Source organism: Phalangium opilio, unplaced genomic scaffold (genome assembly GCF_054372755.1).
Source record: "Phalangium opilio isolate 3A_F unplaced genomic scaffold, DU_Popi_V2 ptg000031l_1, whole genome shotgun sequence".
Lineage (NCBI taxonomy): Eukaryota > Metazoa > Arthropoda > Arachnida > Opiliones > Phalangiidae > Phalangium > Phalangium opilio.
Window position 1 is genome coordinate 3,257,934 of NW_028324158.1, and position 16,973 is coordinate 3,274,906.

Below are 16,973 nucleotides of genomic sequence, written 5' to 3' on the forward strand. Positions count from 1 at the left end.
CAAGTGGCATTTTCCGATAACTCAGCCGATTTGGTGACTTTTCGTTCGACAGCTGGACAACGAATTCTATCAGAATAATAAATGAAAACGGAAAAATGATTTATCAATCCACCGACTTATTTATCTATAACTCTCATTTGATTTCGTTATTGGTACATTCTCTTTGGTTATTGTCAATTGCACTTTACGCGTCCGATATTAGGGTCTGTTCGTAAATTGCGTAACGGAAAATCGGTCTATTTTCGACACCCCTCTTAACAAAAAGTAACAATCGCGTAGACCCCCCCCTCCACAATTTAATTACGCAACAAACACTTCTAACCCCCTATACACTTTCTCGTCTATTTTCTTCTAAGGCATAAGAAAAAATTAGAAACTATCCTGGTAATCCTTTATGATCGTGGGAAAGGCAACGGAAAATCCTTTCATGAAAAATTTAGTCTATCAGTAACAATTAGTAACATTTATTCAATTCCCCTTCCCACCCTGTCTTACTTACTTAATTTATGAACAGCCCCCTTATAAATTACCTTTTTAGTGTTTCGTAAATGGTACTAGTTTTGACCTTATCCCATATAATATCTGAACCGGTTAACTATCCTAGAATTTCGTCTATCTAAACTCAATTTTTTATTAACTTTAACACTTCAATAATTTGAGCTTTTAGATGTTGGAAAGTACGGTATATTCTTGTAACCATTTTATAACAGTCGTAAAAATAGGAGTGTAATCATCCGTAATCGATGTCTTTCTCTTTCAAAGATCGCTCTTTGAGGGTTCTTAGATCAAATCGTTTCATTTATAGAATGATCTTAAATGACCCAAAACGAGGACTGAGCGAAGGCTTTTAACTCTTGGTCACTATAAGTCCGTATTACAGATTAAGGCAGGATAAAAGTTATTTAAGACGTTGTATCAATACACTCTTAAGCTGTCACAAAACATCCTCGAATCGGAACGCCGGTGGTAAGGTAACCAATCCCACATCACGTAATGTATAGATGAAAATGAATTTCTTATTGATAGGGATAAAATTGCCGGGTACACTAGTCGTGGATCGCTTTGAGATAACGCAATAGATAACGGAGAGGTATTGCTAAGGGCTTGGCGCCATTGACCCTTAACTAGCGTTTCTATTTCAAGGGGCTTTGATTTTAACCAGACGTCGGGGTTATTTCAACTTTCGTGAAATAGATGGTATTCTACTATCACCCAAAATTATTTCAATATCCCGCAGATTCGAGCCTTAAATATCTGTGAAATTCAACTGGTTTTTATATAAAATGGGGCACCCTTCCCTTTCTATACCATTTTTATTACGGTCAATTTCCGCGTCTGCGTTTTACAAAATAATATTTCGTGTTTTATTAAATTATAAAATTTCGACAATTCTGTTTACAACACAACGAACGGTTTGCTGAAAATCTGAGACTGCATTCTGAAATAAGAATAAAACTACAAACCAATGGTTTTAACCTTTCTTTCAATATGGCTAAACAACCATTTTTATCCATTTAGATAGAAAAGAATAAGTGCAAATAACTAGTAAACCTTTAATTTTTAAAGTTCCATTTTCTATGTATAAACTTCAACGCGAAAAACCAAATTTTACTCCACATGACCCCTTAACCAATCAGCAGCTTTTCCTTTTGTCTTTCAAGCTCATTTAAATGTAGAGCATCGGTCTTTCGGTTACAATAGATAAATTCGGAAATTACAATACACTTCGCCATGTGAAGGTAATTTTCTTCACGAAAAAAACCGCCGGTAGTCTCTCGCTTGCCGTGAACTCGTTCTGCATCTAACGGTGCTGCTTGGTCTCTAAACCTTCCTAGGTGCCCCTGTAAAGTTCTCTTAAGTATTTCAGTTTCCAAGTTAATTTGTCTATTACATTATCAGTTTCACCCTTTTCTCGTGTGTCCGGGAAAGCTGAAAGAATTTTTTGGTAATACCTTAGAATGTAAGCATAGCCTTTATTGAGAGCTTTTCTGGAATTTAAATTGAAAAATCACTATCAAAGTAGTAAAAGCTCACGAAAATATATTTAAATATAGCTAAGTTTCAAATTCAAACTAGGGGCTATAAGTCACAAAATTTAGAATTAAGTATGGAGTGGGAATAAGATATGATGAATATAAGAACAAAGATGATTGACAACAGTGTGAGAATAAAGCACATGTATGAGACAATCGTATATGATTACGCTTCCAAAAATACTTTATTAACTCACTTGCCTGAACCTAGACATTCTCGGTGAAAGAAGTTCTTACAACCATGTCCGTCAAATGAATAAATCTCTGCATTTTACACAAGAGCAATTTTAATCGCTCATCAAAACAACAACAATCTTGAGTCGAAAATGTTCTATGAAATTTTGCCATCTGGGCCACTGTTTTCGAGTTTCAATTTATGGCAGACTTATTAGAAACACCCTGTATATCAGTCAAAAATGATAGAAAATATTGTGCTTTGAACGTTTATTCTCCCTTTAAAGTCATTCTTGATTGAGAAATTTAGTTTATTTTAATAATTCGAGATAAACCTATTTTCCACTTGATATATATCCCTAATCTGGTTAGATAAAAACATTATCCACTTTTTTTTTTCTAAATCTTATTTATTATATATTTCATAAAACCGTTATTGTTCAGATGGGTTTTCTTTGTCAACTGATTTCTAAATCTGCCAGATTCCAGCTATACGTCATATAGATCCAAGATTTATCTTTTGAAAGTCCCCTCTATATGGCTTAATTTCACATCCCAGCATATTCCTCATAAGTCACTGCTGGGCTCACGTCACGAATTGTTGGCATTCAAATTTTTTTACTACTAAAAACCCGGAGTCTCTAAGTTCTACCGGGTATTTTTTTCTGTGAAAGAATGGTTAGATAAGTACCCATCCCCCATCCCCCTTCACTGTCTGTCAAGTTTCAATCTAGCCTCGATATTTTATGACCTTTAGTTGACCCTAAAGCGCCCAAAGGTCACCAGAAAGCTACTCCATTCTTTATACTATCACTAGAAACATCTTGAACCTCCCGTTCGTGTCACGAGGAATTTACAATTTTCTTCCATGAATATAAACTACAACTTATTGCTTACTATAAGTTTCTAGTTTTAAAGTAACAGCGTATCCTGACAGATGGTAACCAAGTTAGAAAATCATGTTTCAAAAATACCTAAAAGTGATTTCAGGAAGACATAGATTTCGTCTACTTGGAATCTTAAAGGGATATTTTCTACAATTTTCTGCTTGAATTAAAGGGATGACGTTAGAAAATCGTCACCCATCAACTTAGAAACCACGTGATATTAATGAAGTCTCCCTGTTAGCGTTAAACTCGAATGTAAACTAGGGTTGACGGTTGTCCTACATATGTCATAGACAATGAGGTTCGGGGTGATTTAAAACGTCCTCCCCTTACCTTCAACCAGATATTAGAATGGGACCTATGCCCGCTAAAAGATTCCTAGTTCTAGATCTTATGTGTTCCTGGTGATGTACAATGCGTTATGCGGGGCGTGTCTAGAACTATAATTTGAAGTAGTGGTGTTACTATTTCCTGGAGTAGTGATTGGGTAATGTCACGTGACTCTAAGCGTGGAATGACCAAATGCACTGAAAATGCATCGAAATTAAAACATGGCCAGTAGGGCTCTGTCGTTGCTGGGTTAGCCACAAGTTTTTTTTAGGGATTTTTCTATATTCACGGTTGAATTAAATAATTTACGGTGTCTTCACTTTATAAGAGCTTCTTTAAACTTGGTTCCGTAAACGCGTCTGGAAGAAACTTAAGGAAGTTAGGTCATTTTATAGAAATAGGGTAGTCACACCTATAGATCTTATCTTACATTTTATGGGAGATTAAATTAATTTTTAAGCCGATGTCAAGAGTATTTCTTAAATGTTTAAACTGGGATTTATTTCATCATAAATCATCTTGAAGTGAGCGTTGAAATCGCATCTGGAGACGAAACAGACCAAACTAATTATACTCTTATTTTGAGAGATTATAAATTACTTACCACTAAACTCGACATGCAAACCATAACATTCTATTTTAAGAAATGTACCAATTCCTTAATCGTTAAACCTTAGATAGAGAACCCACTGAGTGGAAAAATTTTAAGTTATGGAGATTTTTCAATCCTGCTATGTTATAATAGACCATTTTCGATTGGGTGGGACTCAGTGTCGTCTGCTTGAAGACGGACCATCCGATAAATGGATTGAAAGACGTTTTACAGGGTGTTTCTGATAAGTACGTAATAAATTAAAGGGTGTGTTCTTGGGTCAGACTGAGTAAAGAAAGGTCAAAGAACATGGGGTCTAAAACATTTAGTTTCGGCGGTACAGTACGAGACTACGAGCCCCGAAACATTGGCCCCGACAACAAGGAAATTGGTACACATGTGGAGTAAGATATATCAGCTTGCCCATCTTGTTAAGACAATTTCAATAGCCTCCACTCTAAGAACGTTAATAAGCCTTTATTTAGTAGAAGTGTACGTTTAAAGGTGGAAGTGTGCCTGGGCTGATAATTTAAAAGTAGTTCAAAGTGAAAAAGCACCATATTTTCCAAAATTTTACACTAATATCATACTATATTTTCGTAAAATTTACACTAATTTCTAACCATATTTTCCTAAATTTTAGTCCGACTTTTAGCCATATTTTCCTAAATTTTAATCTATTTTCTAATCATATTTCTTAAAGTTTACAAAAATTTCTTATCATATTTTCCTTAATTTTACACTAATTTCTTTACTATACATTCCTATATTCCAAAGACAAATTTTACACATTTTTTTTAAAGGAATTTAAAAAAAATCAGTAGTCACCTTCCACAGAGATTATAATTTCAAACCCCATTGACACTCTTGAATCTCTTTCGATCAATGAATAGCTAAAATACCAACGTTGCAGCTCCAAAATTGAGAAAAAGTACTGATAGGTCTAATCAAAAACGTGTATGAATTCCATAAAAATGGGACCCCTTTGAATAGCGGCAATTACTCAGGAACGATTCGACTGGAAAAATCAATAGAATAAATTTTTCTACACTTTCCTATACAGTACCTCAATCTTTCCCTCAAAGCTTGGAGGTGCCGTGAATCGATAATGATTATCGAGCGACGATTATTGGGCCCCGATATTACCCCCAAAGGTATAGAAAGAAACGCGTCGCCCGATAACTTAAATTCTTTTTGTGGTTAAGTCTAAGAAAAATTTGAAATTCGCCCCTTACGAAAAGTGATTTTGATTTGCCACGCAGACGATTGCCAACCAAAATTCATCATGACACGCACGAATAACCAAAAAGAAATCCAAAAAATTACAAGAGGGAGTTGGAAAATTGTATTTACGGTTTATTTAACCTTAAAAGAAGCCGCATATTGTACAGGGAGTTTCAGAATGGGTGGTAGGATCGAAGTACAATGGGTTCTTTGGGCGATTTTGACTCCAAAATGTTCGATGACCGTTTGTCGTACTGGCCAACGTTTAGGGTGACCTGTTAATTAAATTAGCCTGGTCTTTCAGTTTTTTTCTTAAATTTAAATGGTCATCCGTAAAGCCCTAATTATAACAGTATATAAGATGGCACTTCCTAGGCTTCGTAATACTAGAGACTTGCTGAGAGAAAGATCGAGAACGACGCCAAAATTGACTACACTCGCTTTTGAAGTCCTTCCTATTTAGCCTGTATTAAAGGGACTGTAAAAAATGCATCGGCGGGTGGGTAAAAATTATTTGAAAAACGTCAGAGGCACGTGACCAAGGAGAGGCGTGATTCAAAGACGCTTAGTTCAATTTATTTCGAAAACTACCACTTCATGGAATTGGCGCTGCAATCTCGCGAAAAACAAGGACTAGATAATAATGTCCAGTTCCACTCCATGAGGAGCCTTTGTATCTTGGAATCACGTGATGTCTGTGACGTATTTCAAATAATTTTACCCACCCGCCGATGCCTTCTTTGCTGTCCCTTTAAGCCTTTGACAGCGCTTCACCAGGCGTTGCTTTACAAGAATCTATGACGTTTCACCTACGTCATTTCATGACAAGCTCTCAGTAACCAGTGACAAACTTATGGAACACCTCTTATGAGCTTCTGACATTTTCGACTCAAAATCGCCCATAGATGATTGAATCTACAAAACACTCTCTTTAAACACCCTGTATATTTATAGAATCATTTTGCAATAATGTTTTTAAGATACCACCATAACTGTCAACAGATTGGGATTTTAAAAAATAATTTTAATTTGATGGTCTTTCGGATTAAGTTTTTTAAAATAAATCGTTTTTATTTGCAGGTGATATAGACGAATTTAACGTGTACTACATTCTGAATCCAAGCACGAATTCAACGTGGGATGCGTTTCATTTTACCGTATTGGATCCCGGTAAGAGAGCAATTTGGACTTATATTAATTTTTGGAGCAACTATCCGTGCGTTACAAATTCAAAAAAGCGCATAACGTGGTTTGTGCCACAACACAGATAAGATTCAATCAGAAATAGATGGACCTGTTATAATGGGAGACGATGTATATTTACAATTGCTTTTCTTTTTTTATTATAACATTTGCATTCATCTTTACCATAAAAGGAAAATATTTCCATACAAACCATTTCCAGCGCGACGCGAATGACAAAAATTACGTATTTACCGACTAAGGAGAGGCGAAATAGCCCTGCCTCCTTTTACGTCCCCCCTTGTATTTTGAAAGGGGGACTAGGACTATGGCGCGCGAATACATAGGCATCTTATACCGTCTCCCTAGTAAACTAGATATCGCTTCTTGAAAAAGTTCATAAGTGTATTTCGAACCGTAAGCGCGAAAAGCCATGCATTTCTTATAGCTTCAGTTAAAAATGTTCATAAACTATTTTATACATCAAACAATATCCCCGGTTTTTACTTTATTGTTCGCGGTTTGTTCATACATGATGTTTCAGAAATTGTTGATATTTTTCAATATTACTTACTCTCACTTTTTGAGGTTTCCTTGGTGATGCTTAAATCAAAACCCATATTCCTTAAATGAGACAGTATATACAGGGTGTTTCTGATAAGTATGGCATAAATACAACTTAAGGGAGGGGGTGGTACTTTGGGCGATTTTGAGACGAAAATTTTCTATGACATTTTGCCGTCCGAGTCACTGTTACGCTTTGTAATCTCAAAATTTGCATTGTCTGTCAGTTTCTTTATTACATGTAACGAGTCATCCGTAAAATACAGTGGCCCGGACAGCAAAATGGCAAAGCACATTTTCGACTCGAAATCGCCCAAGAAACGTCCCCTTAATTTGTGCCCGACTTATGAGAAACAACCTATAAACTATGCTAACTAAGATACAACTCACGTGAGTTTTTAGGGTCTGGAAACCTGAAAGAGTTTCCTATATATATACACTAACCACTAAATAGGCTTTGCGCCCATCTGTATGATATATCGGCTTGTGAAAGTTCATGTTGTTTTTAAGAAACACGTGTTTTTTGCAACTTTTCAATAAAACGTTTGTTAATTAAGGGTGATACATAAAGTTAAAATGTTACATGTCGACGTTCTTTACAGACTTAATGGCTAGAGTGTCTGAACTATACCACTTCAAAACCCTTCCTCTTGTGTAACTTAAATTAGTCAAGTTCGGTAAAGAATTGGAATTGTGCATAAAGAAAACAAAGAAAACACTTTGCCAAATATTTATAACTTTTATTTCAAATTAATGGGCAATTAGTTTGAAACTCCACCTGCAGTGTCATTTAAGCGTGACCTGATACGATGATTTTCGAACGATAGTTGGCCCCCTAAGCTATGCAGATAAGAAAACAATTGTCCTAGTTAACTCTTGGCCCAAGAATTGTGATATTGGTATGATTCCCTGTTTAGATATTTTTATCCTGATTCAAGCTTGAAGAAGAATAGTTTGAATTAAACTTTCCTTCCCTAAGATTCAATAGAACACATTTATACATGAACACACCAATCCAGCGCAAGATCAGACATTGCATTATCCCTTTAAAAAGAAATCCTGCCGACCAAGCTTAATGGAATCTATTCAGCGTATTCATTTTATACATGCTTAATGTAATCTGATCTGGTACAAGAGATTTATAACATATAAAATATAGCCCCATATTGTTGGGTGCCGTTCTAGTCGCCAATGAGTCTAGTAATGTTCATAAAAAAATCCCACAAACCACAGGAACGTCAACCGCGCATTCACAGAGTTGAAAAGAGGACTATCAAAGTCAATTTTCTTTCCATTCATAACATTGTAGGTTTAAGAAGTTTAGAGGCGACGCGTAACCAAGCATCGAGCATTATGATCGATGACCAAACCACCTTAGTCGAAAAATATAAGTACCGTATAAGTCTATTATAAAGGGGTACTTTTCAAAGCGTCCAAGGGCTCTTAAAGGAAGATTATCACGAATTCGATCAGCTATTTCACCTTATTGGTACCGACTTTTTAAGGGAAATTATTGGCAAGCAAAGAACCTCCAAGGATATGGCTAATTTGTCCATTTTCCCGAAAGCAGACTGACAACTTCGAAATGCCATCATTTCTCAATGTAGTGCCAATTTTATTGGAAAGATCCTGCATAATTTGGCTTGCTTGCATTCTTGAATAGGTTTATTATTCTTAATGACTAATCTTAAATATAGTTGAGAAATTTGTTTGTTTGTTATTTGTGCACATTCTCAATTTGTTACGCAAACTTGTCCATCGGTAGCACTAGTTGAAGGTTTGGTTGAGCTTCTCGAGTTTGGATCCGAGAACCCTAACCATTAAGTCAGTAAAGAACCTCCTATTCTAGATCAATAACATTTTAACTTTATTAATAACCCTTAATTAAAGATCAATTTATTGAAATTCAACTTTGTGAAAAAACCTTCGTTTCTTAAAGCAACTACATCATGCAGATTATTTCATACGCGTGGACGCATAGGCTATTCAGTGTTTAATGCCTACGTAAACCAAGAAACTCTTCTAGTACAGGTTTCCAGTACATAACGTCGGGTAACTTAGCAAATCCTAATTAAATTTCGAAGGTGTTTTCTCAAATCGAATAAAAATACTCTGATAAAAATTAGAAGAGCTACACCTAACTCAAGCTAACCTCCCCAATCAACAAGTATGAACGCTATATTCGACGAGATAAGCCTTACATAACTCCTAATTCACATAGCCTAAATCCAAAAAGAACTACTTTCTTGGATATACTAGAAAGTACCTTTTCAACGGTGATTTACTCGATTGCTTCCTTTAATGCGGTAAACCTAATTTAGTCTAAAAGTACTAAAATCAGAATATTATGCAAAAACACAATATTACTTTGGGCAAGTATGACAAAAATGATTAACTGTAATTACTTTCGAAGTACAAATAAAATAGAAAAGCAGAAATGAATCAATGCGTAATGTTAAATCATAAAAGAAATAAATATGAGTTGATTATCTGCGCATGAACTGAGTCTTTGAATATGATTTGAAGAATCGACATAAGGAGAAAGTCAGAGAAACAGGAATCAATTCAATTTTGTGAAATAGGAACGAATTGCATGTATAGTGTTGCTAGGCCCAAGTCAGTCGAGCCTGTGTTCATCTATTCTATGAGCTTCTTCGATGTAAAAAAGCGGGTAAGCAATTATCAGTATCGGGACCCATAGTCGACTCTGCGCACTCTCTGGACGCGAAACGCTTAGAGCGCAAGCGCCGGAAAGAGAGAACGGAAGGCAAAGTTTTACCCCGTGTATTTCCCTATAGTTTTGCAAGTTGTTAACGGGAACCAAATTTTGCGCGAGGCTAGCCCTTTAACACATCCATTAAGGACTAAATGCGTGCCACATAAATATTTCAGTTCATTGCCAAATTAGCGAACTTGCTAGACAACGTTAAGACTTTTTTTCAATTTATATTATGACAAGCGGATCAAAAATCGATTCGTTTTTATCAAGATATCATTCATCTCCTTAAACTACTTGGGTGGTTCTAACCTTAGCAGAGATTACGAGAAGGAAAGTTCTTGGTTCCGCTTCGGCGCGGAAATACTATCAAGTAGAAACTCGTGATACAGAGAGGTTGGGCAGACTAGTTAAACTACTTAATCTATTATACGAAATCGTGACTTAACAATATACCTAACAATTTAAACTCGCCCCCAAAATTAATAAAAACTGAACTATCAAATTATACTTCGTTCATCATGTTTAACAAACTTGTATATTTTTATTATTTTGGAGAAGTGTTGTCAATAGATCATATCGTGACCGAATTAAGCGATCTATCAGTCCTTTAAGCCGACATCGAACATTCTTACGCATTAAAGGCGATCGATACAACATGGATAAAATTATTCATCATTATGATATAAAATTTGTATTGGACTCCAGAGCAAACAATTGTTGTTAAAGATATTTCACACACAAAATGGGAAATAATGGGCAAAATTCTTAATCCATGAATAGATATAGAAATATTTCCTTGTTCGTATACCACCCATCCGACTGCGTTGAAACTTTGGCGAGTTGTTGTGCGCACGCCCGTGATGGTTAAGTGATTTGGTTGAGTTCCTCAAAGTTGGGTTCGTGAACCCCTTTATATTAGGCCTGTAAAGATCGTTCTATTCCACATCCGTAACATTTTAGCTAAAAACTATCGCTTAATTGAATTTGAAATTTGTAAACAAAATTAATTTTTCAAAAAGAACGTTATACATATACGTGACAAGGTTCAGTTCAAATTCTAGGAGAGCGGTAGCTCTCTTAGATAAGACTTCATACTGCCTCTAATGTATACTATTTAGTGTTTAGTGTCAAAATAGCCAGGAAACTCTCCCGGGGTTCCACATCCTTAAAAACACCTGGCAATATCACTAGTCATCCGTAAATATTTTTGATCCTTTATGAAAAAACATTGTCGTAATTGGAAATGTCACAAAAAATTATGCCGAGGACGAACTCAAAAAGCAAATTAGAAATGACCAACTGTTTTCGCTAACAAACATATAGGGACAGTAGCTTGGTGTCTGAACTAGTTTGGCCTAAATATATTCAAACCAAAACGAGAACTATACTTCCAGTTTTAGTTATAATACCTTTCATGGAATCAAAGAAAAGGAAGAACATTTTACAATAAGAATGGTTCTGAAAGTTAAACTATCTATTATTAAATTGTTATATAATACATCTACTGATGTACCAATTTTAGGCAAAAATAAGCTAAGTGATCAAGTATTTCAATTCAATTGGGCATGGATATCATTTGAAAAAGAGACTTACGTTATAAACGAGACGGACAAGTACTTCGTGGTTACGCTATCAAGGAGAGGTTACTTGGGAGAAACTGCTTTCGTTGGTAATCATTGTTCATAATATGTGTCTCCCTGGTTTTCACTTTGCAATATGGCCAAATTTTGCCAAAATTTCCCACTTTTTTATAAACTCGCAGGTGTAGTTGTTAACGATCTCACGGCCAAGAAAGACGAAGATTACGAGTCAACTTATGCAAAACAAGTTCAGTTTAGCCCGGGACAGACTGAATCCAAATGGACTCTACGGATACTGGATGACTCAGTGTTCGAAAATGGAGAAACGTTCGAAGTACAATTAACAGATCCTGTCATGGCAGCCATTGAAGAACCAAAGAAAATATTCGTCACTATTAGAGACGAAGAAGATGGTAATATATTAACCAAATAGCCAGGAGTATTAATCGCCATAATGCTATTAACGAATAATATTATAGAATCAAGTGTTTACTTCGAAAAGTCAGAATATGTGGTTTCAGAGGACGTGGGAGAACTGTTAGTTACCATACATAGAAACGGTGACATTAACCAAGAAATGGCTGTAGTTTGCTCTACTGACTCCAGTAAGTATCATAAAATTTATACGCATTTTAACGCAACACTGGTCTTGGTTCTTTAGTACCAACTAAGCGCGTTACATGAAAACAAGTGATTCACGATACTTGAAATGTCCATTCTACTTCAACAACTTCGACCGATGATAACTATGATTTATAGTGGTTTTAATAAACATTTCTTCAAAACTCCAGATCATTAGTCTTTTTGTCTTTTGGCGAAAATAATTTGATCAAAACTGGTTCATTTGATACTATACTGATTAATCATAAAATTTAATCAAAACGAGTTAGAATTTGACTTTTATGAAGTTTGTAGCATCACAATTGGAAGAAAAGTTTCAATTCTAGATACATAGATAATTTATGTTTAAATCAGATTAGTCAACCCTTCGTCGAACTATATTTGATTATATCAGCGTTCACAGCGTTCAATACAGTTCTAGGCTGTAGCGCATACTTATGAATTTCAAATGTCTTTCTATGAAGTTTATTTTAAATCTTATTCAATTCTTCTAAACAGTGGTATCATTTATCTCTAATTTAAAAGCACCATTTCATTGAGCAACGCATTACGTAAAATTTTACAGAAACCGCTACTGGAACTAATCCAACTACAGTCCAATCATATTCCGATTACATAAGTAGACCGGAAAGTTACACCAGCATGGTACGTTTTGCTCGCAAGCAGAAAACAGGACATTGCAGAGTAGTTATCATAGACGACGCCCTTTACGAACCGGATGAAGTATTTCAAATGAGGTTGACTTTGCCACTTGGAGGACGAATTTCAAAGAACCTGACCACGGTGACCATATTATCGGACCTCAAAGATGGTAAGTGTTCTGACCGGTATTGATAAGACTTTGTATTTAAAATGTTTCACAAACAGCGCCAAAACTGTACTTTGGAGAGTCAGAATACAATGTGGAGGAAAATTCAGGTTTTTTAGATGTCGAGGTTTTCAGATCTGGAACTGATCTTACCAAAGCTTCCAGCGTTACAGTTAGATCTAAACCTTCTGATCCTATAACAGCTGAAGGTAAATGGAAATTTAATTTGAAAACGTCAAAAATACAACTTTCAAAATATACTTTAAAACAAATCTTATCTAAAATAGCCAATCAGGACTATTTAGGAATTGGGAGAACTTTGGATTTCCAACCAGGAGTTTCCCGTTTAACGATTAAAGTGACCATAGTGGACGATATAGGACATCCCGTTCTTGAAGGTCCGGAATCATTTAAACTAGCCCTTAGCCTTCCTGTAAATGCAGCGCTATCTCAACCAAACTTAACCACAATCACGATAAATGACGCTCTAAGTGATGGTAAGTATGAGGTCCATAATCGTAATTATCGGCCTAATTCACCAAAATACTACGTACGCAGCGCCATCGTTTCAGTTCAAAGACTCCAAGTACGTGGTTCACGAAAACGACAAAATAGTAACAACCTACGTGGTGCGTCATGGTGATGTAAAACAAAGGGCCTCAATAAGATGTTACACAAGACAAATGACGGCTAAAGTGGATGAAGATTTCGAAGAAAGGCCCAACAACGAGGATTCCGTGATAAATTTCGAACCAGGTAACCCTAAACGTTTAATCTTGGCTTAATCCCCCAAAACAAGTTGGGTATTAAAGGAGATAAATTTCGTGGCATAAAAACCCTTATCTTTTAAACCTAATCACCCTTACCTGTCTTAAAGGAGAAGTAGCATGATGGTCGCTCTCCAGCGATAAAATCATACGCGCATTTCTTTTCAGACACGAAAGAATTTATTTACTCACTGTTTAGGGTCACATTTAAAATTACTTTTTCAAGATTTTTGTCCGTCATTTCAAGTTTTTGGGGGCTATTTTCGGCAGTCGTCTAGAATTTTATTGCCTGTTTAAGATTGGCATTTCATATTTGTGGTACCTATTTTAGGTTCATTCCGGTTAATAATTTTTATCTCTTTTTAGCATTTCTAGTTTTACCCTTTGGTTTTACTATTTGTATGAGGTTGCTATTTAATTTTTTTGGCTAGTTTTTAACATTTCATGGCTACTTGTTGACATTTCGATTTCACTGATTTTCACGTGGCTATTAAGGTTCTTATTTCGATATTTGGCTATGTAGGCTGACACCTCACGTTATTTCTAATGTTAATTTAGCTTGTATGTTTAAGGACCTAGTGAAGTAATTTAATTTGTTTCCAAGTTAGAAACATATTTTAGATTATATTTTCAGATTTCGCGGCAAAAACGGATTTATGCACTAAGAACGTGGGATCATAGCTTTAGCCTCTGGTACCATCCTCGCATACTTTATTGAGAAACTTCGTCTACTTATATTTTGACTCCACCCACAAATTCTGTATATAACTACTTCTAGAGATCGAATTTGTGGGTGGAGTCAAAATATAAGCAGACGAAGTTTCTCAATAAAGTATGCGAGGATGGGTAGTGAATTTGCTACCTTCAACGTTCTTCTCACATAAATCCGTTTTTGTTCGCGGTCATTTTAGCTTGTAGTTTTGGATTTCAAGGGTATTTTAGCTTTTAGTTTTGGATTTCAAGGGTATTTTAGCTTGTAGTTTTGGACTTCAAGGGTATTTTAACTTGTAGTTTTGAATTTTAAGGGTATTTTAGCTTGTAGTTTTGGACTTCAAGGGTATTTTAACTTGTAGTTTTGGATTTCAAGGGTATTTTAGCTTGTAGTTTTGGACTTCAAGGGTATTTTAACTTGTAGTTTTGGATTTCAAGGGTATTTTTACTATTTTAGCTTGTAGTTTTGAACTTCAAGGGTATTTCAGCTTCTAGTTTCGCATTTCGGGGAATATTGGCTTGTACTTTCGGATTTTGAGGGTATTTTAGCTTGGTTTTTCGGATTTTGAGGGTATTTTAGCTTGTAGTTTCGAATTTAAAGAGGTATTTTAGCTTGGTTTTTCGGATTATGAGGGTATTTTAACTTGTAGTTTTGAATTTAAAGAGGTATTTTAGTTATCCGTTTCGGATTATGATATAGTAATTCAGGGTTCTTGTTTCAGATTTGGAGTTTTAATTTTCTATTTTATTTTTCGCATGCTCAATATCTTACGTGGATCAGTCATTGAAATAAGTTTTAATTCTCGTGAGGCTTTTTCTTTAAAGGCGAATCGGAGAAGGTATGCAGCGTGGTTCTTGTAGACGACGATTTATACGAAAACGACGAAATATTTCGACTTGTTCTTGGAAACCCAAGGAGCTCCGGGGCTATTAGGGCCACGATAGGAGTCAAAAACGACACCAAGATTCTGATTAAAGACTTGGCCGACAGTAAGATTACGAAATTTGTCTCTATCTTATGTTATTTTTAGGATAAGACGATCGTCTCTCGCTCTTTCCCTGAGATTCTAATAACGATTTACGACAATTATCTACCAAACAGGACCGGTTATAAGGCTAGAGAAAACGAAATTGAGCGCCAAGGAACCGGAGATTAACGAGCTAACTAATGTCGAGATAGCGGTGGTGCGAACGGGTGATTTAACCAAAACATCTGTCGTTAGGGTCCATACTAAGGATGGTTCCGCCAAATCTGGTATTGACTATGTGCCTCTGTCCAAAGGTAATCTTCAATCCCTACAACTATTTCTTCTATAGGTCAAAAAATCCAAAACGCTTTTTATTTGTTTGATCGGTGATAATTGCGACAGGGCCTCATTTTGGTCTGAATTGATAGAAAGATGTTCTCTATAAATAACAGAATCAATCTGACTGACCTAACATATCTTAAAAAGTTCAAGTTCTATTTTTAGCCATTATATCTTCAAAGGGTTAAACACATAATTTGTCATAGGCTAGACATTTATATCTGAGACATTTAAACACATATTGTATAAAATTTTTCGCAAAAATATGTAGTTTCGGCGGGTCAGGGTCCTAGAACTATTAGCAAGAGCCTGTAGTTTAAACTATAGGCTCTTGCTATTAGATAAGGTTGTAATAGCTCTCTGTATCAACTAAAGTGTGAAAAAATGAGAATTTTTGATCAGCAGCCATTTTATAATAGATAAATGTACCATTTCGGATTGTGTTCAATCACCTAAAACCATGGTAAAACTGGATTAGATGTATTATTTAACTATGCGATGCTAATAACGAAGTTTATGTACTACTTCCTGGTTAGCTCTAGGTCATATTAACTTTTGTTAACATAAAATAGTTTGAACTGGTTAGGAATATTATTTTATATTATAAATTAATATTTTTCGCTAGAACTGGTATTTGGGTCCAACATCAGCCGCTTGCTGTTTGAAGTCTCAATTTTAAGTGATAAGGAGAAAGAACATCGGGAATCTTTCACTGTCTTACTTCGACCTGACAAACATATGATCGCAGAAACACAAGTATGACATTATTCCTAAGACCACCGATTAAAACCATTTTAATTTTAAATTTTTAAACACTAAACCTATAGGATACAAAAGCCATAATATACATTATAGACCTGGAAATTGTATCTGACGTCACTTTCCCAACTAAGCCCATAGTTGTATCGTTGAAGGATTACGACGAAGTAGGGTTAAATGATAAAACACCCATTCCGGGATACCCCGTCATTTGCATCACGGTAAATACACACTAAATAATGTCGCATGAAAGAGTGTTTTCTTTTCTCATTTCCCGTTTATTATATGCGACAGTGCATGCGTAATTGTCTTATAAGAAGTGTTGAGAGTTCATCAAACCTGTTAAAATAATAATACCCTGACTGAATTAAAATAACTAACAAACTTGACATTTCTGTGCCAACATCTCAAAATCTTGCGTAAAGAGCATGCATTAAAGGTGATCGAAAAGCACACAAGGTGGTTAATAATAACTAGCTCTTGAACAAGGAAAGTTAATACGAAAGAGTGTCTGCAACAAAGGTGCTCTCGATTTCCACACGGGTGAGGGACTACAGGAGCTACGTCACTATTTCAAATTAGTTTTTAGCCACATCGTTTGATGTACATCTAACGATGGGGGTATTAGTTTGACTTGGTCTGAAGAAGAAGAAAAAGAAGAAGATGTGTCGTTCGTCTTTTTAAAGGGAGAGTGAAAAGGAATTTTTGATTTTCA

At 35.6% G+C, this 16,973-nt stretch overlaps 1 protein-coding gene across 1 annotated transcript in view; it reads left to right on the forward strand.

Moving 5' to 3' along the window:
- LOC149689136 (extracellular matrix protein 3-like) overlaps positions 1-16,973 on the forward strand; it is an 85,301-nt gene that overhangs the window by 61,703 nt on the left and 6,625 nt on the right. Inside the window, exons 4-15 of the mRNA XM_089869584.1 lie at positions 6,321-6,410; positions 11,228-11,374; positions 11,468-11,698; positions 11,765-11,890; positions 12,472-12,717; positions 12,774-12,923; positions 13,002-13,211; positions 13,273-13,470; positions 15,018-15,182; positions 15,295-15,474; positions 16,125-16,255; positions 16,327-16,479. Of these exons, the coding sequence (XP_089725710.1) occupies positions 6,321-6,410; positions 11,228-11,374; positions 11,468-11,698; positions 11,765-11,890; positions 12,472-12,717; positions 12,774-12,923; positions 13,002-13,211; positions 13,273-13,470; positions 15,018-15,182; positions 15,295-15,474; positions 16,125-16,255; positions 16,327-16,479 (2,027 nt within the window). The remainder of the gene's footprint in view (positions 1-6,320; positions 6,411-11,227; positions 11,375-11,467; positions 11,699-11,764; positions 11,891-12,471; positions 12,718-12,773; positions 12,924-13,001; positions 13,212-13,272; positions 13,471-15,017; positions 15,183-15,294; positions 15,475-16,124; positions 16,256-16,326; positions 16,480-16,973) is intronic.